Consider the following 20201-nt stretch of genomic DNA (forward strand, 5'->3'; position numbering starts at 1 on the left):
AAAATATAAAAGAGAATCATCAAACTACAGCCTCTAGAATCACCATAAAGTGTATTGAACATGTGGACATGTGATGGACAAAGATGCATCTTTATAGTGATTATGTTCAATTTGTTTTTAAGTTGAAGCAAGTGTTGTGATCATGACTCACCAAAAAACCCAGAAGTGTCTACAACCCTTTTATTTCTTAATGTTATATTGTAGACTATAAATGCATTCCAATACACACCTCATTTTAAACTAACGTCCGTAAGGAAACTACTTTAGTATTAATGTTAATTCTAATTATTGTTAATTAATGTCATTTTAAAGAGTTACATTTATCATTGTGTTGCAAATATAAGCTAATTCTATCAGTGTTGTGGGTAATTTCTTTATCCAATTTCTGATTTCAAACATGGTATAAATAAATAAACTATGAGTAGGAGCAATAGCAGTGTAACATACGTTTTTGTCACTGCATGTTTTATGGCTTGCCTGACTGAAGGAGACTTGTCATATTAGTGATGATGATACATTCAGACAGACTCTACATCCTGAAAGTTTACATCTCTGTCCAATATGAATCAGAGCAGATGTTAATCTGAAAAGCTTAAGTGCCATATTATTTCTAAGTATGCTTAGCCTAATGCAATTGAAAAACCCTTATTGTCTCTGTGGAATACAATTCAATTCAACGGCACCACAAACTGCATAATCTTTCAAATAAAACATTTGTATTAACATTTATATAGTCTATGTTTAAACGATACAGTTAATATCAGCCTATATCCATCAACAATGAAGCATTAATACAGGAGTGCAGGCCTAATTTGACTATGATAGTTTTATATAGTCATTTATAAACTGGCAATGACTTAAGGCCTGCATACTTAAACTGTGTAATGTCACTGAAGGAGAAATCAATTAGAGAGCTAGTTCTTTAATAGGATATAATTGTTTTGTAGGCTAGACTGTTAGCTTCGAGTTAATGTTTACCTTGTGGTGCTATTGAAGCTAAATGATGTCATGTGTCGCAGTGGGCTATTTATAGGCGACAATCATCATAATTACAGCCTACAGGCTTTAAATAGTTTTTTAAAGAAGCTGAATATTCTATTTGTGCAATAGTCACAGCTAGATATAAAGAGTTCCTTAATCTTATCTTGCAAAAACGTAACACTTTACACTAATGGTTTTCCTTCATTTTAATTATTAAATCGCGGTTGATGCGTCGCCTGAATGAACTTTGTAGCCTACCTGCCAAGATGGCCGACGTGGCCACGCCTTTACATTACCTGAGGGCTCTTTGCCGCTGACACATTTACACATACAGGAAGAAGCAGGAGCTCAATTTATCGAGGAAAATGTGGCGCACGAAGATCATGGTTGTGGTTTGGTGAAGCAGAAATGAAAAATGCACATTTCCCTTCTGGATCAAAGTTAAACAACACTGTGGGACAGCATGTCCTCATCTACAGCCACCTTTCCGATTTTACTTCTGACAGTCTTCGTCTTCAGTGTTTCAGGTGAGTTACCTTTGAGAATGTGGCGGTAGAAAAAAAGAACAAATTCTGAAATGTTGCTGCTGTTTAATTATTGACACTGAATATTCCTCAGATTATAAGTCTGTGAAGTGTTTTGCTGTTTGCTGCTTTATTCTCTGTTGATGAATGCTTGGGGCATGAATGACTGATGAGTGTATTGATCAGTTTTAATGAAGCACTTTATTGAATAGTAAATGAAGTTGTGATTTGTAAAAAGATCAGGTTTTAAAATGAAATAATTGAGTGGTTTTCTGTTGTTTAACACAAATCTCATTTGGAGCTGATGTTTTATTGTCATGTGTCAGGTTTGATCTGTGTGAGCCCTTAAGAAGACGATATAGACAGAGAAACAATACATTATGGACAAGGAAATGTGAGAGACTAGATAGTTTATATGAGGTGCTGTTGTGTTGTAACATGGCTCTGTTTGTTCAGCTCAGGCCTGGTTAGTCATAGGAGGAGTAAGGCCAAGCTGTCCGCCTCATCTCTCAGTTAGTCACTGTGGAGTACTTAACAGTGAATAAAAGCGATTTATTATGCAGCCAGACTGCTTTATATTCTGCTTTACATTGAAATCTAACTGCTGAGATTTAAAAACAGACCTCAGGACTTGACAGCTAGTTGCTTTCACCCACCTTTCTCCCCGTTTTTTCTTTGTGACATTTTCAAGCATTGTGTTTTTTTCACAGGGGTCCAGAATCTGAACGTCACCCCTGACAGAGGCACAACCTTCAACATCGGCAGCACTCAGGTCAAGGGGTGTCAGGTTTGCACCGGGCCAGGAAAATGTTCCACATCCCTGATGCTGAGCGGCAACAGTCGTGTCTCGTTGGAGTTTAAATGCGCCAGACCTCAGGATGTGTTCAGTGTGGAAATTGTGCAAAATATCGGTTAGAAAACTGCATTACCTCTGGATGGAAATGATTGGTTTGAAAAGGAAAATGATTACCTTTCTGTACTATTACAATATATTGTAGATGTATTTGTTTTATGCTTCATCTCCTCAGAGTGTACCACGAGGTCCTGCAGTGGCAACATCATCCAGGCCGACTACGGCTCCCTCCCTTTGCTGGGTTTTAACCGCAAGTTTACCTGGAACCTGAAGTCCCCTTCTTTCAAAGCCTTCAAAATAGATTTCAACGACGCTGGTCTTAGACAGATTAACTCCTCTGAGAGATGTTTAGACAAACACAGCTACACCCTGCAGGCCTACCAGACCACAGGAAACGTGACTGTTGGGAAATACTGCAGAACGGGACCCATCCACAGTGCTCAGATACTGAATGAGGGCAGCTTTTCTCTGGAAGTCCCTGCAGGCCAGAAGCTGCAAAGCGGCCACTTCGATGTCTCTGTTGGGGAGGAGATCAAATGTGAGATATCTTAAACTTTGCTATCTAAATAATAATTTTCAGTTGCATGTTTTTTTTAGCATCAGAAACCACTTTATTAACTATTTTTTTAAATGCCTTTTCGCAGCATTTGCCAAAATGACAGTGATGTTACCAAAAGGGACCTCGACTGCAGAGCTGCTCCCACCAAACTACCCGGACAGCTTCCCTGACGACGACTTGATGGAGTGGTACTTTCAGGTCCCAGACAAACACAAGGCGTCTGTGCAGTTCTTAAATCTCGTGCAGCCGCGTTGTCTGAAGAAGGAGGCAGCCGTGGAGTACCACAGCAGAGGCAGAGTGGCGTTGGTGATGAGACTGTCGGACCCACAGCCGGAACAAAATCAGGGAGACTTCTCCCTAACGCTGCGGAACTGTGAGATGGACCGAAGACGAGCCGGTTCTCCTGGACTGATTCTAAACCTCAGGGTGTCTTCATCAAGTAAAAGTTCACTAGGTAGGTGGATATTTTGCACTTAATACTGCTGTTTGTTAATTATGCATTGGCTTTGCTGAGGTGGTTATGTTTTGCCTTCTGACTATAATGTTATTCATCTAAAGTATTTATGAATTTATAAACCCACAGAGAATCATCACTCATTACTTCTAGCTGAATATTTAGTGCCATTTAGCTTTGGTTTTGGTCATCCTGCCCACAACTAAGCAGTTCAGTTTCAGATCACATCCTGCTGTTGTTTGTGGCTCAAACAGGCAGCTGTTTAACTTAAAATAACTTGATTTATACTACCTACCAAACTCAAAATAAGAGAAAGACAAAGGCATTGATCTGGAGTTGGTGGAGTACAAAAGTGGAGCTAAATGCGAGCAGATATTGCACTCCAATCAATCAAGAATACAGATATAAGATCACAAATTGACACCTAGTGTTCTTAACATCTGATAGAGACGTGTGTACAGGTAAAGGTATGCTAGCATGGTTGTTATAAGTTGGGTAAACTTGTGTTTTTGCTGTAGCCTGTCAAAAATAATGAAAAGAAACTAGTGTCTCAGTGGAATTTCTTAGTCTAATCAGTAGACCTGATGCCAAATTATTACCTGATGACATTAAATAAATTAAAGAAAAGCCAATCTTAGAATCTTTAAAGTGTCAAATGTGGTTTAATACAAGATCAAATTAATTTCTACAACTATTCTCTGAATTAATGAAAGCAGTTTAATTGGAAATTGTTCACCTTTTTGAGTTGCCGCTGTTAAGAAAAAAGTTATTAGGATTAATGTTGTCTCCTCTTCATGTTTCAGCAGGCTCTGATTACTAAATATAAATGGTCTTTATTTTCTGTTTTTCCTGACATGTTCAAACACGAGTAGAGTTTGATTAATCAGGGGTGTGACAGAATTTCCCCGGTTGAGACGGCCTCTCTGTGAATGACTAATGAAGCAGTGACGTAGAGAGCTCTGATGTTGCCTCATCACTCACTGAGGCAGGAAGGACAGAGCTGGCTCACCTCCAGAGATCTCTTCTTCTAACTATTGGGGAATCCTGTTCAACTGGAGCAGTCAAATTCCTGTCAGACATGGTTGTAATGTGGAGTTCAGCTGTAATTCACATAGTCAGTATTTGCATTTGTGTGCTCATTTTTTAGACATAAAGGGAAAAAAGAAAATGCTAATACTTCACTGTTGTGTTTTCAGTCTCGTGTAAAGTTGATGTGCGCAGAATGGAGGGCCTTATTCTTCACATTGAGAAGTTGAGACTGACCTCTGACTGCAAGATGAAATTCAACTCTGTCCTGAAGGAGAATATCACCATCACATCCAACAGCGACCTGTCTTTCCAGGACTGCCTGCCTGAAGATGTCAAAGTCTCCGCCACTAGAGTCATAGGTAAATCCAGATTTAAGTGAATGCTTCCCGAGTTCTCGGAAAAACACCTTGAGTCATATCCTGACAAAGATGTATATTTGCATCAATATGTCATAGAGTAGAAAGTTTATGTTCTTGATGCTGGTGTTGATGTTTTCAATGCTTCCCTGATTGTGTGCAGACACACCAAAGATACCCGAGGCATATTTAGGAGACCAACAATATGTAAAGAACATAATTATTTTTGACATTAATAATATCATGGCCTATTTCACATCTTTTCTGGCTTTAACTCAGACAAAGCAATACCTTGAAAAATCAGTGGATCCTATGTTTAAGTGAAATTGGAAATTGAAAGCATGTCTTGCACCAAATAAAAAATGCTACTTATACATATTCAGGACAGGATCAGCTAAGAGATACTGCTTTGTCCACTGGGGGTGCGCAAACATGGACACAAACTGGAAGTTTCTCACAGGATCTTTAAGTCATTAGGCGTTTTCTGACTGCAGGAACTTTTTCATAGTTCTAGGAACTGTTGGAACCCTTCCCCCCTTTTTTGAGTGATTCCACACCACAGGAACTATGAACTATTTAAGTTCCTTGAACCCTGTTTAGAGGAACCTTATTCGCTCCTTCTCCAGAGTAGGTACCATGGCGGTGCGAATGCCGACAGAAAATACAGTCCTGTGGTGTGCAGTTCTCAGGGAACTCTCTGGTGGTTCCTACTCAAAAAGTCCCCAGAACTGTTTGCTCCGAAAACACCTATTGTCAAAAAAAATGTTGTTTTTGAGTTTGTTTTTATTATAATATCTATTTGGTTTGAAAACAGTCTGGCTGTATCCGAATTGCCAAGTACCGACTCAATCTGTCAGTAGGCAGTAGGCAGTACCTACTATCCGTGCTGTATACTGTTAGTACCTACTATTCATTAGGCGCGCACAGTAGGCAGATATTTGTCCCTACTTCGTCTGATTCATTCAGTAAGGAAGTGACGTCATTTACGTTTCCCAAACCGGCCGCATTCACCTGTTTTTTTTTATTCAAGAAGAGTAATGCGCATATACAGTCAGGTAAAAAAAACAATATCACAATGTAAATCAATTAAATAACTAAATAACATACAGTACATAAAGGAAAGTACAGTAATATACAGAATATAAAATAAACCAATAAAGACGCATTTAAATAGTGAAATCATTATTTAAATAGAGGGGGAAAGGTTTTATAATAATGCAGGCATTTGTTTTATTTTCTGTTGTTAATTTAAAGTAATGATTTCAGTCGGGACTTTAACTCTAGATTAAAAATTGATTAAATTAATCCACGCTCGTTTGTTTTGATTTGGAGGCGGACGTGACGATTTACGTTTAATTTCGCACAGCATTGTGGGTGGTAAAATACAATTCATTTCCTGAAAGCACACATCCGATCCATAAAAACCGGAAGTTAGTATCCATACTGAAATGTTCAGTATACTGAGGTGGACCCAAAAAATGCATACTGAATGACCATGAAAGTTCAGTATTCTGAAACTCCCTACTGAAAAGTACGTGCTGCCTACTGAACTGTGGATATTCTGAAACGGCCTCTGTCTTTTCTATTTATCACAAAGAAACGCCTCAAATTAAATATTTTTAACAGTAAAAACATTGACCAATTTTTTTTACAACACACTATAATGTAGCTTGAAGAAAATATAGACATGTTTTAAGTATTTTTTTAATTATCTAGTTTCATAACTTCCTCCATAAATCATTTTTCTACATTGTCATGAAGTGTTTTGTCGCCTCCCCATATGGGTTCTGACAGATGGAGTTAAAGTGGTTGACAAATACATATATCATTAACAATATTGTGTTATCAATTATTTAAGACACGTTTACATGCTACTTGCTGATTGATATTTCAATGATTTATTCTCTCCTATCAGAGTGTAACAAACTTGAAGACTGCCCAAAGACTCCAGTCCGTCTGCCCTGCTCCCCTACGATGCCCTCCTGTCTCCCCGCTCCTCTGAGCCGTGTGACCTGGACTCTCCGTCCTCCTAAGCACGGCACAGTGGAGCTGACCTCTCCTACTGGACCCCTCAGACAGTCCCTACCTGGACAGCCGTGCAATGACAGCTTCATTATCGAGGCCGTTGAGGACGATGGCAGCATCATAGGACATTTCTGCCCTCAGGGAACTATCCAGAAGATCCAAATCCACACCAATGTGACGGTCACTGTGACCATATTTGAAAAAAAAGCCACAAAGACGTCTTTAAAGCATGTGCTGGAGGCAAGACTGAAAGAGGAAATATTTGGTAACAAACTGCTTCAATTGATGAAACATTGAATAAAAAAAAAACGTGCTTTATATTGATTCTTAATTTTTAATTTTTTTTTCTAACTCGTATCCAGAAAGATACATATTCACAGTGTCTCCAAAAAGAGACGCTCCTGTCCTGTTGGCTTCTCCTGGTTGGCCAGTAGGAATGAAGACTGACTCCACCGTCTCCTGGATCGTCTCTTTTCCCACGAAGATGGAGGCTCACCTGATGTTTGCCAACCTTAGCCAGCCCAAGTGCGAGAAAGGCCACACCAACATCCGTGTGCAGAGAGTCGGCCGCAAGGAGGAGGAGTACAGCCGCATAGAGTACGAGGAGGCCGAGGAAGAGATCACAGTCTCACAGAGTTTTTACCTCAACATGTCCAACTGCAAGCCCGAACGAGGACATTTCAGTGTCATCACCATGATCACCCTGCAGAAGAGCCAGAGTAAGAGGACTTTTTGAAATCTAACTTCTTCTCTATTTAATTTTTTTTTTAATGATGAGTATTATGGTCAAAGCATACTCTATTTTAACGCCATAAGAAGGCGGCAGGAAGCTACAATATAACAGAACTATTCCTAAAACTTATTTGTGAAGTATAAGAATGTTTGTTTGTCACCAGGCTGAAGTTGTTCCTTAAAGAATATCATGGCCAATGACTCATTACAACGATGGTACACTTAACTTTTGTTTATGGTAAATGTGTTCGTGAAACGTTGTGTTTGTTGTTTCTCTCATTTAGACCTTCTTCTGACTATCATCCTGAGTGTGGTGGCTGCTCTGTTGGTCATTTTTGTTATCGTGCTTGTTGCCGTCTGTGTGGTGATAAGGTGAGTGCATCTGCTTTAAAGTTTTATTCAACATTCAATTCAATTCTTGATCATTTCACTCGACAAGTAGGCGTTTGAGTCATTTCCTACGGCTCGCTTGCTAAAAGAATTCCACAAGTTTTATTCTAAGAAAAATAAAAAAAAGGTTCTAACACAGTGTGTTACTAAACTTCATGTGAGCCTCAATCTATGCTATAGATGTATCTTTTAATACAACATGTTGTGATAAGATTCTTACTGTCTTTTCTCTCATGACAGGAAGAAGAAGAAGAGGCTGAATCACCAAGTGTCCATTTATAATCCAAATGGCACCAGCATCCTGCCAGGTAACAATGGCTTCCCAAAAACTCGGGAAGACAACGAGTCTCATGTGTACGACACCATCGAGGACACGCTGGTCTACACACACCTGCTGAGGAAAGGAAGAGAGATCGGTGTTTACGGAGAGTTTGACACATACCGGCCCTTCACAGGACACACAGACTTGCAAAAGCCACTGGTGTTAAAAGACACCGGTGTGGAGGACGCGCAAGTGGGGACCTACCAGCCGGTTTCGTTCCCATCTCAACAGGCTCCTCCCCTTCCTGTCAGACCTCCGAGCCATGTTAGCCCCATGGTGGACAATGAGATTTACCAGACTGAGGAGCAAAGTGAGGACGAGCGTTCTCCCAATCTGGGGCCCCGGCTGGAGCCAGAGGGAGGAAACTGAGGAAAAGATTGGATTCAGCTTTCTGCTTTCCATTTGACCTCCATGAACTTTGAAATTTTCATTCCCTGGCTTGTGTGTGATTACCTGGTGTTCAGCCCTGTCAGAACTCTTTGTTGTTCCTCTAGAGCATTGTTTTGCACCAAAGCTGGGCACACAAAATGACACTGTTCAAACCTGCCTGCAGCTGTTACTGTTGAGTTATCCCAGATGAATGCACACTGCTTTTTTTTCCAAAGCAGAACAAAATCTTTTGTTTTTTACTATAATTTTTTGCAATTAAAAAGTTTTAGACAATGATCTTTTTTTTAACGTGAGATATTTTGTACATATTATAACTTGCTTATACAGGACCAAATGTGTGTGCTGTTTACATGCTGACTGTTGTATTTTTATTTCTGAACTGGTGAATTGAGACACTGCTGCTCTTGTAATACACCACATTTTTTAAAGCATCATAGAACTTTGATGGCTTATATTGCAACATGAGTATGTGTGCATCATGGCTCTATTCTCTTCATTATTCATCTCTGCGTTTACCTGCTCTGTAGTTTTCTAGATCCAGCATCATCACACCATAAATGTGCCTAACAGAGGTGTCAATACACTCCTACTTCAATATATAAAGAGTTTTGTTTCTGCTTGTTTAGGTCTACAGGTGAACCTGTTTAACGACAACATATTTAATTGTATTACTTAGTAGTATGGACCCACACTTTTATAATTCCCAAGACCGACCTGCTGCTTGCAATGTGATGTTTCTCTGATCATAAAAATATGTCTAAGTTTTTCCTTTGTGCTTCCCAAAGAATGAGAGACGCACTAGTCAGAGGTCATATTTGAATATTTGTTTTGAAATCTATTTCAACCTGTGAGAAAAAAGTGACTTAATCCAATGAAATGTATTTTATTTGTTTGATGTTTTTATTAATTACAGGGAATATCTAAAGAGCAACATGTTAGCTCCAAGTTACAATGTTTGTAAATGTTTTCAGTTTGTAGATTAAGTTGGATAGATATAATACTATATCACATTAAATTGTTTAATTTAACGTAGTTTGGTCTTTTCTGAGGAGAAATAATGGTATAGTTTTACAATCTAACTTGAAAATGTCTTGTTGCCTCCTGCAATTAAGGGAATGAACTGCAGAGGGAGGCAAAGTTGCAATAAATCCATTTTAATTCCTAAAGAAATCAAGCTAGTTTCATAACTTTCTCCTTGTTTTGTTACTTCATGCAAAATATAACCATGAATACTTAGCTGGCACAGGTTTTGAAAGGGACTGACATGAGAGCATGCTGTTCTCACACACACACTGTGGCTGACATCAGTGGATGTCCATGGAGACAAACATTTTGATCTGATGTAACCCTCCTTCTGGTGAGTAAGCCATTGAACTCATCAAGCAGGAAGGCTCATATACAGATGGTTTTAATACAAAAAACAGAATATCTCAAGAAGGTTTGATAGTTCACTTTTTGGAAATTTGAAAATGTTTTAAACAAGGTCATTTTGATCCCTTCACACCAGAGGCAAAAAAACCCCAAAAAAACATTAAAACTATAAAAGAGTTCCTTCGGAATATGTCATAATGCATATTCCCCTGTATGCCTGAATTTCTATATGAATTTGTAACAAGTCAGAAGTTCAATTAAAGGACCAATATGCAACTGTGACACCTAGTGTTTAAAATGGGTACTGCAGTCAAAACATTGGAGAGAGTTGATGTGCATGCTGGTTGCTTTCTGTGTTCTAACCTCTCCATTTGTTTTTCAAAGCATCGCCAACTTTTATCCTAGTTTTATCAAGTTTCTGGTCGTGGAGCTGGTCGAGATTGATATTTTTCAGAACTTTGAGACAACACATAGTCCAGGTTTGTTGAGTCTTATTTTGAAATGGAAAGGCCACTTATAGTGGCCCTTCAAAGAAAGGGCGACCTAAAACTAAGAGTGTAAATTAGGATTAGGAGTTTTTATGTAAAGCAATCATTTTGTCTTCTTATAAGCAAATGATTAGCATTAGAACTATTGATTTTGAAAAAAGACAGTATAATGGTTAGAACTGAGTAGACATTTTTATTGGCAGCATAAAATGTAAAATAAGCATTTCGTTACATTCAAAGCTAGACATAAACAGGTAGGACTACCTTGAATGTTAAAGGTACCGATGATTATTGTTGTTAAGTAACAAAAAGGAGGTTCTAACTTTGCATTTAGATAATAGATTACATGTAAAATACAATCAGAAAAAGGCCATCCAGTGGTGTTTACCTTGATGCATAGGCGTTTAGCTTATATAATGACAATGGCTTGGTAAAGAAAATGTGAGCTCAAGAAATATGCAGAACCTTTTTTTTTTTAAGAATTGCATTAATGCACCTGATACTCATGTTTCCCCCTTTCTTGCAAGCAGTGTGACACGTTCATGTGTGTGTGTGTGTATCTGTGTAGGTTGCAGATTGACGCATCAGACAATGTTGAACTCGCACACTGACGCCTTCTCAGCTCGGCAGCTCTCATCAAACCACTTTCCATTAGCGGTGGTGGAGAGGATGGCACAGTTCTGGCTGCGGCCTCCATCCGGCTGCAGGGTGATCTCTGTCTCCCAGTTCTTGAAGCGCACGTTGGAACCGGACTGGTCCACCCACTGGCCGTCAGTCACAATGTCGTTGACGCCCAGCCACACATGCTCCTCGGGGCCGATGCTCTGGCGGACGTAGCTGTACAGCTGGTCGTTCTCGTCGCCGGTCAGAGGAGTGACCAGGCTGCCTCCTTTGGCGATGCAGTCTTCGCTGGCGGCATGAAAGCTCTTCTTAACGGGGTCAGCCAGGAAACACTTCCCGAGGATCTTTGTGCCTCGTAGACAAACTGAGGGGCAGAGTATTGTTTTTATCAAGGTCACAGGAAAACTTAAATATTAGACTTCACAGAACATTGTATTGTCACAAGTATTTTTTTTTATGTTTTTTTTTGCAGAAAAAGTTTTAAGCAACAACATTTGTACAAATACTAAATTGTCAAAATGTTATCTCTTGTTTTGATTTATTGTTAGCTTCTTGCTGCCCGCCTGCAGTGCTGCATCCCACCCTTTGGGAATCACTGATGTTGTGCATTACTAGGCAACACCATTCCTTAGGTTTGAGCAACACATTCCTTTAAAATATAAATAAAAATCATTCATGAAGAAATCTCTGCAGGAGGAATACCTGTTTGTAAAGCTTGCTGCTCTTTCAGCACATTCAGCTCTTGAACAATGTCATTAATCTGTTTCTTCAGCTCCTCGATTGCTGCGCTGTTTGCAGAGTCTGTTGAAGACAAAGAAATGCAAAACTCACTCCAAAGTCTGAAGAAATCGCTCTGTGTTCCTGAAGGACTGCCACAGATCTAAACAAGTGCAAGATGTTGCTCACCGTCCCCTACCTTTCTTTCCATTTCTTTTGTTCGAGGAGGTCTGCTGGAGCGCGCGGCGTGCCAGCAGGAGAAGACAGAACACCAAGAGAAGCCCTCTCACTGCCATGATGCTCTAAAAACACTTTTTTTAAATCCACCAGAAAGACACGATTTTGATGCAGCAGCACAAGACGCTCCTCTCAGCTCTGAGCTCTGGCCAGACACAGAGTGTTGTGTGTTTAGGACTCAGAGTTGAGTGAGGAAATCTCATGTCAAAGAGAACAAATGTTTTGCAGATGTTTAGCAGTGTTTTGTTTTGCTCTTGAAACACTGAGGGGAAATGGATGGTGAACAGGATCGAGCAGTTTAACAGCTTTCAGACAAGCATGACTCAGGTTCCATATGTTTGTACTGATCCAATACGGCAGGGCCTCATTATTTGTGTGTGTGTGTGTGTGTGTGTGTGTGTGTGTGTGTGTGTGTGTGTGTGTGTGTGTGTGTGTGTGTGTGTGTGTGTGTGTGTCTGGGATGCAAATACTTTCACCACTGCCTTTTTAAAGCTGCTTGTTTAATTGAACTGTGAGTTTTCCTCTGTTGTGCCTGTTGTGTTTCTGCTGAGGCTCCATCAGGCCAGAGGTTGGATGTTTGTGGGTTCATCCACAGAACACATCTGGATCTCCTCGGTAAGTTGGATGGGGTGCAGCTGACACATGGCAGAGACTTATGTAATAAACAAATACTGACGGGAAGCGAACGTTTATGTTTTTCATCTCTTTTCTATTATAGACTGCAACATGAGACCTCTGGCATGAGGAACCTGACTGTCTGAATGTTTCTAAATGCTCATCGGTTCCACAGTTCACTCTCAAGGACACGAGCTGACCAGCAAAAATAAACAACTGAATGTGATGCAACAAAAAGCTTGAACGCCAGCAAGCACAAGAATAGAACCTGTTATTCAAATTGAGTCTCACAATATTCTAAGTCTACACGTATAGCTTTCAGATCTGTTCTTTTACTCCTCGTTTTTAAAAACCCCCAAGTCTTAGGAAATATCTTGTTATCAGTTATGACCAAAAGATAATCAAATGTTATTTAAACACATCAAATGTGCAATTCTACTCAGCAATAGAGTCAAAGGGTTACTAGAAAGTCAAATCATTTAGGAGGATTAGAGTTATTACAACATGGTTTTTACCCCCCCATCATTCCTGTATTTATTTCTTGACTGGGACTTTATTTTCTCACCACATATTTGAACCTCCATATTTTGCACCTTATAAAGCTACCCTCATATGATTAACATTTATTCATGCTTCATGGCAGTGATTGGTTATGTTATTCGTGATGATGTTGTCTGTAGATGAGGGGGTTGAGAATTTGTGGTAATAAAATCATCAGTGTGTGTTTACTCTTTAAATGTCTTTATGGCATGAATTAAAAAAAAAAAAAAGAACCTCCAGACTTAAAGGGTTTGATTTAATTCATATATCTGAAATAAGATATTTTACAAAATAAACAAACAACGGAGCAGGCTTTAAATAGTCCAGCAGTTTGACATTCATTGAGAATAAGTCTTTTAAAATGTACAAAAGTTCAGGCAAAGGCAAAGGCAGCTTGTTCATATATAAGAATATATACAGAATTATAATATAGCCTAGTCGTGGCGTATATAAAGGCTGCCCTGTGCACAGCAGGCACATCGACAGTCTCTGATTCAGAAAGTTCAGACAGTGCAGGGGTCACAAATTCAGTGTTCATTCTTATGCATAGTTAGTTACTATCAGTCCAGACTCCATCAGCTTCACCACCAGCACTTCATCTCCTCCACATAATAATAATATGTATAGTACATATAATGATGTATCGTTTGCTCTGCTGAGATGAAAGCAGGTAGCTCGGTGATTCTGCGGTTATATGGAAGGTGGTGTTAAATTATAGGATGGTTTAATATTTTGGTTAACTGTAACTATTTGATTAGTTCAAACATTAGTTTCTTGTCTCTGATCGATCTCATGTGCCGTTTTGATACTTTAGATTTCCTCATTAGGATCATTCAAACCTTCATAAATCTTTCTTTACTCTTTTGTTAACAATTCTGATGCTTCAGAAATATAGTTTTATATTTCTCTATAACTGCCACTTCTGTGTTCAACGTGCTCAGTGCATTTTATCGTCGCCTCGTAGATAGCTTAGCACCTCCATTTAAATACAAAAGCCCTTTGCATCTTACTTCTAACCAACAGGTAAAGCACAGTTTACAAACACTGCAGCTTCTTTGCTGGTATGTACCTATCCGGACGCATTTCTTCTTACATTACTCGTCATTTTCTTTTACAATACTCTTTTGGAAAAGAAAAGTAAGACTGCACAGGATCACACATAAGGTTCTAAAATCACAAGGCTTGAACCCAAAATAAATCAAACACAATGGAGAAAATGACACACAAAAAAAAGTCACATCTTGAGGTAAAAAAAACATGCAGGAATAAATTAAGTGTGCTTCATGTCAGCCGAAAACTAAAATGTGCCCTCTTCATCCACGCAGCGTGTTCGGCCGGCGGTGTCCCCCTCTGGTTTTACGTCGGGCAAAGCACTGTAACAAAAGAACAGATGAAGATTAGCAGAGCTGTCAGTGAACAGGAAAAACTCTACATAAACATTACAAATGACAAATAAGGAGATAAACACAGGGAACAAGTTCAGGAAATATCTCACCAGTTATTTATACACAATACCGTTGTTAAAATAGATTGGATGAGGGTGAATACTTGCAAAACTATTTCTAGATGAGTAAAAGTCCTAAAACGATCTACTGCAGGGTGAACAGAGCTCGACTGTGAGTCTTTTTCAGAGAGTGTAACACTATAAGGGATCAACCATGCTGTAGTCAGTCACCACATGGGACAGGGGACAAGTGAGAAGGAGAACATCAGGGTCAGACTGCGCTACACTGTGGTGGTAGAGGGGAGGGAGGGGGGGGGGGGGGGTCTGCAACACCACAACAGTGCACACATCACATGTGAAGGTGTCACAAACCTCCTAATCCACACTAGCTCACACCAGAGCTAGAGAGCACAAGGCGGCGATAAGTTAGATCGCAGGAAGTAGAGACAGAGAAGATGAAAGAATGAAAACAGAACACGTGTAAAAGGAAGGACTTTAAAATAGAAAAACGAGGACCATAATGTTTATATGGTGTAAATAATCAGTACAGTGATTTACATTATGCCTTTTAAGCACTAGTTTGCGTGTCTTCAAGGCAGTTTAAAGACTAAACAGTTGAACATTTTAGATTTCAGAATCAGCAGTGAACTTTTTAAAGCTCTCCAAAAGAACTTTCTGTTTCTGTTGATTCTGGCGCCCTCTGTGGACAAAGTGATATATATCTTATTTCTTGGCTCATTCTGTCCTGTACATTTGTAAGTAGTTTTTTATTTTTATCTCATCCTGCTGTCTTTTACCTGTCCAATGTTTCACTCAATGCTGTCCCAATTATACCAAATTAAAGTCTGATACTAAAGTAAAATTATCAATTAGCCATGGTGTTGTTTCGTTTTATTAATAATTCTTAAAAATGAAATACATACTACAGGCATCTGCTGTAACAAACACTTGTTACAAATGCTCGCACAAAAAAAGACATTAAAAAATTAGCCATTACATATCCATTGAGTAAAAGAGAATTTAGGCCCTCGATATGCAGAAATATTATTCTTGCGTTAATTTGTGTATCACTTTATTGGTGGTAAGCAATAATCAAGGTTCACTTTCACTACTTCATGCAGTCACTCTGTTGGGTAGATGTTGAATTGTGACTCTGGAAACAATAAAGACTTTTTAAATTTAAAGTTAGATCATAATTTATTTGTCGATTAAAGTGTGTCGGTTAATTTGAACCCACAAGGTAACTAGTAGCTACATTTATCAAAGAAACATGGTGGATTGTATAGAAGCAGAAAATGGAAAAGATAGAGTGCAAGTACCTAAAGACTATATTTAAATAAACTATTCAAAATGTTTGATACTTTTTTCGAATCCACATGTTTTAAAATGTTAAGATTTCTGTTATTTGAATGACCAATACTATCTAAAAGGACAGAAACTATTTCATTTGATGGGTACGTAGGAGAGGAATGAAGCCATCAAAAGTTGCAGTCTAATATAGAAACATTATGTTTAGATGTTTAGACAGTGTGCAGGAGTAATCTGGAGATTTCTGATAATTAAAAACAAGAACTATTGGATGGACTTATATGTTTTTGTTGATATGGTATCAAATCAGGTTTTGATATACCTTGAAATTTGCTAGTATCATATTAATGTTTAAAATTCTGAATACAGAATACAGACCATCACTATACTAAAAATGACTAGCAATGCTAACATGTAATTAAAAATGAACATGCACCAAGTATTGAAATGTAGAAATAAGACTTATAAATGATGTCAAATATAGATGATTCATTGTAACATGCTCAACCAAAGCCAGCCAAATCACAATTACCTCACTACTGGAATCCTTCATGTTTCACATTTCAGAATAAATACCATCAATGACTTCTACCATGTGTAAACTCAGATCAGAGCAGCTCACCTTTGAGGATGTAGTCTGTTAAGAGGCTGGGCACCTTGTCACTGTCGTCCCTCATTGCATGTAAAACTGTAAGACAGGAAGAGACACAGAGGTAGAATGGATGAGTCAAAAGATGCTAAAATTCAAATAGAGTTTGGATGGTTTAAGAACTTACTCTTAGTCAGGATCTGGAGGTCCTCTAGCGACGGAGGGTGTCCCTTCTTCTCGTACGGGATGACTGTGGTCAAATACTGCAAACCATCACAGAAAAGAGACCAAGGGCGTGATTAAGGTCAGATGAGAGTTTATCTCTAGGGTGGTATTCATATCAAGTGTAGATTTAAGTGCAGAGAACAGGAAAATGAAGCTGAGCAGTTGAGAAACAGAAAGCAACCTGTCTTTCACTGCACCCGCTCCCAAAAGTCTGTCGAAAGCTGTTCTGAATGACAGAGGAGAGTCCCTCCATGCTGAAGCGCTGAGGAGGAGGAGGGAAGGAAAGCAGAGGAAGATAAGACAAAGAGGAGCCAAAGACAGGAAAAAGAATCAAGGAAACAACAGTTTGTTTGAAAAGCATGGATACAGAAAACAGTAGAAAGGAAGGATCAATAAAGAAAACACTACCAGGCTGATTGTTTTCCTTATGCAGAAATGAAAGGATGAGGTACTCACTGATCCAGTCGTCTTCTCAGCATGACTCTGTGATGACCCGGCTCCACCTTTAAGCTTTTTCTTCTTCTTCAGCAGCTCCCGGTGCTCCTTCTGTCGGTTCTGTACGTCGATGAGCGCGGAGATGAAGCTGTTCTTCACCTCCTTCTCGAAATCCAGCTCGTCTCTGAGAGCCAGCTGCTGCACCAGCTCCTCCGAGAACCTCCTGATGTTTGCTTCCGTCTCCTCCAGGCGCTCGTTCAGCTCGGCCACACTCATGGTACTCAACCCTGGACCACAGACACACACACACACATATACACAAAACACTTAGGCACTATGACTGATGCAGCACAACTTACACTCACAAATCACAAGAACTCTTGTACATTATAGTGATATTTTATGATTGTTCCATCTATGAATCCTGATCTGTATGGACTTACTTCTCTCAAAGCTGGGGCTGCTGATGGAGCGCTGGACGTCCAGAGAGAGCATCGAGAGGTCCGACTGGGACGGATTGTGCCCAGCCTCTGTGTCAGGAGAGTCCTGCATCATCTCCTCGATCTCCTCGATAACCTGCGCGCAGCATGAACAGACACATCGAAGAGACGCGTCAGTCTGAAGAAAGGGGGGGAAAAAAAGCTGGAGGTTTGAATGTTACTCACCTGCTCTGCTGTGAAGAGCGGCTCCTCAGCAAGGGAGGAGACGATGATGGAGTGCATGTCCAGCTGCTCTCTCAGCTCCTCATCGTCCGACAGCTCAGTGGTCACATCCTTCTTCCCCTAGACAGGAGCAGAAAGAAGGGGAGGGAATTTAATCAAAGTACTAAACCCTGGTACCGTGAATATCTGAAATGTGTGAGGGAAGGGAGATTTGGTAAGGGAGTAAAGAAAGGGAAGGAAAAGTGGGACAGAGATGGGACGGGAGGGGCAGAGTTACTCACAGGTTTTTCCTCCAGGTTGAACGTGGGGACATGGAGGGAGCAAGTCCGAGACCGTTTCCAATCCACCGGCATAACATGGCCGTAATTACTGGTCAAAGCGTTCCAGATTCTGTGGAGAAAAAAAAAAGGAACTTTTATTTTTCCCCAAATATTCAATTTTACCAAAAAAATTTGGTTTAGTTTAGCCAACACTACACAGTCTGTTTATGTGGTCTGTTGCTATGGAGAAAAATAACGCCAGATGTCAACTGGGTCATGGAGTTTGACAGATGTTGGAATTTACCAGGCAGAGAGTCTAGAATTGGTGCTGTTGGAATGCATTATGGGAAATGTACGATAATGTGTCTTTAAGGGTGTGACACCCTTTACATAAAAATAAATGATTTTCCATTCTTTACCGTCATTCAACAGCAACAGTACACATTCAATATTTTTACCACAAAGGATACAAGAGCATTCCTGGCCTTTTTTTGTTGTTGTTGTTGCTGTACTTAATAAAAGTAATGAATTAAACCTTTCATGATTCTAATGTGTTAAACACTGTGCACTGTTAAACTTGTAGAAAGGGAACTGGTGGCAATTTAAAGACATTACAGAAATCATTTTAGACATTACAGCCTGGAGTCCCAGTTGCATCAACAATGAGATAAAGTATAATCCCCCTACAGAATTGTTCAAGTTCGCTGCCATGGATGATGTCATTTCAAGGCATCAGAAAAACCTAAAACTGTAGTTTGGAGCATTCTGATGCAAAAATGGGCTCATTTAATAAGCTGTAATAAGCTTTATTTATAAAATAGTTTAGTAGCTGAGACTGTAGGGATGCAAATCTCTCATTATTGCAGGCTTTGACGCTGTTGTGAATATACTGTGTTCTCGCTAAACACAGGTTTTTGCACTAAATGTTTTCTTACTTAAGCATAGAATGGAAATGTTACATTTATAGTTTGCATATGTTTTATAGATTTATAGTTCTGAAACGAAACCATTTTATTTAAATGGACTAAAGGGCCACTAATGAGGATATTTTCCGTAGCCTGCCAAAATATTAAGTGCACAATTTCTTTCTTTTTTTTACTCAAAACGCAGCAAATGATCACATTTCAGAGGCTTAAACCAGAGAATGTTGTTTTAATATTTACATATGACTGGAACAAAGAAAAGGTCATCAAACAAGGCAGAGAATATTTATTGATTAACTTAAGCTCTAAAAATCACTGCACAGCTCGACTGATCAATGTACACTTCTCATGACGTCACAAGAGACAAAGTGAGATTTGGATTAAAATTCCATATCGGCAAATATCGCTCATTAAAAGTCATGTGGGGACAGATGCCGATAGCAGACTGATACTGGAGCACCTGTTTGGTTGAACATTTTTAATCTGAACATTCCCACAGTGTGATACTGCAGCAGTGTTAAAGCAGACCAGTGTCCTGTGTTTTGATGACCTCATTAAAGATGGTGGCGATGTGTAACTGTCCCGTCCACATCCTAAACACACACATTGACCTTTACTCATAAATATCTGCTTCCTGTTCTTCATTTCAGGTGGTTTGTATTTGCACGGTTTTATCTAAGCAGGTATTTTTTAATCATGAACATCCACACATCATTATAGACGATATTTTGTCTGTGGAGAAGAAAACCAGACACAATAAACACTCACTCGTCTTCCTCCAGCAGGGTGTCCTCACCGATCACGTTAACCGGGGCGATGCTGTCTGTCTTTGCGTCAAAATTTTGAAAGCACACGGAGAGCTTCTCGTCAAAATCGTTCACCAAATCCTCCATGGACTTGTAAACACAGGCGCCCCCCGGGAAGAAGCTGCCGTCTTGCAGCTCGTTGATATCATCATCACCATCACCCGGGAGGAGCTGCCGGGCTGCTGCTGCCGCCTCTTCTTCCCCCACAGCGGTGACTGCAACGCGGCCTTTCTGGTCCGCGACCACCATGCTCGGATCACTGAAAATCGGCCAGTCTTCGTCGAAATGTGCGATGGGTGCAGCCATAGCCCGGACCAGCCTTAACAGCCCCGGGTTAGTGATGGA

General features: G+C 39.7%; 3 protein-coding genes across 5 annotated transcripts; 1 reads left to right on the forward strand and 2 right to left on the reverse strand.

The window, feature by feature from the left end:
• Window positions 1-1287: 1287 nt before the first annotated feature.
• On the forward strand, window positions 1288-9643 carry cdcp1a (CUB domain containing protein 1a). Its single transcript, XM_020648994.3, has 9 exons — window positions 1288-1508; window positions 2216-2416; window positions 2534-2896; window positions 3003-3371; window positions 4568-4759; window positions 6672-7046; window positions 7144-7500; window positions 7798-7885; window positions 8144-9643. Exons 1-9 carry the CDS (start codon window positions 1445-1447, stop codon window positions 8592-8594), a joined length of 2460 nt encoding a protein of 819 aa, XP_020504650.2. The 5' UTR covers window positions 1288-1444; the 3' UTR covers window positions 8595-9643.
• Window positions 9644-10647: 1004 nt separating this feature from the next.
• Window positions 10648-12416, reverse strand: clec3ba (C-type lectin domain family 3, member Ba). The gene is made up of 3 exons (XM_020648990.3): window positions 12012-12416; window positions 11798-11896; window positions 10648-11459 (listed from the first exon to the last, which is right to left on the reverse strand). Exons 1-3 carry the CDS (start codon window positions 12106-12108, stop codon window positions 11059-11061), a joined length of 597 nt encoding a protein of 198 aa, XP_020504646.1. The 5' UTR covers window positions 12109-12416; the 3' UTR covers window positions 10648-11058.
• A 1025-nt stretch (window positions 12417-13441) lies between these two features.
• On the reverse strand, window positions 13442-20162 carry fez2a (fasciculation and elongation protein zeta 2a). Of its 3 annotated transcripts, XM_065958137.1 has the most exons (10): window positions 19819-20162; window positions 18149-18257; window positions 17871-17987; window positions 17649-17781; window positions 17227-17492; window positions 16952-17032; window positions 16733-16808; window positions 16579-16644; window positions 15021-15049; window positions 13442-14577 (listed from the first exon to the last, which is right to left on the reverse strand). In XM_065958137.1, exons 1-9 carry the CDS (start codon window positions 20160-20162, stop codon window positions 15039-15041), a joined length of 1203 nt encoding a protein of 400 aa, XP_065814209.1. In that variant the 3' UTR covers window positions 13442-14577; window positions 15021-15038. The 3 variants fall into 3 exon arrangements, with proteins under 3 accessions (XP_065814209.1, XP_020504643.3, XP_020504644.3); XM_020648987.3 differs by lacking the exon at window positions 15021-15049; XM_020648988.3 differs by lacking the exons at window positions 15021-15049; window positions 16952-17032.
• Between the last annotated feature and the right edge of the window lie 39 nt (window positions 20163-20201).

Source organism: Labrus bergylta, chromosome 8 (assembly GCF_963930695.1).
Source record: "Labrus bergylta chromosome 8, fLabBer1.1, whole genome shotgun sequence".
NCBI classification, from domain to species: domain Eukaryota; kingdom Metazoa; phylum Chordata; class Actinopteri; order Labriformes; family Labridae; genus Labrus; species Labrus bergylta.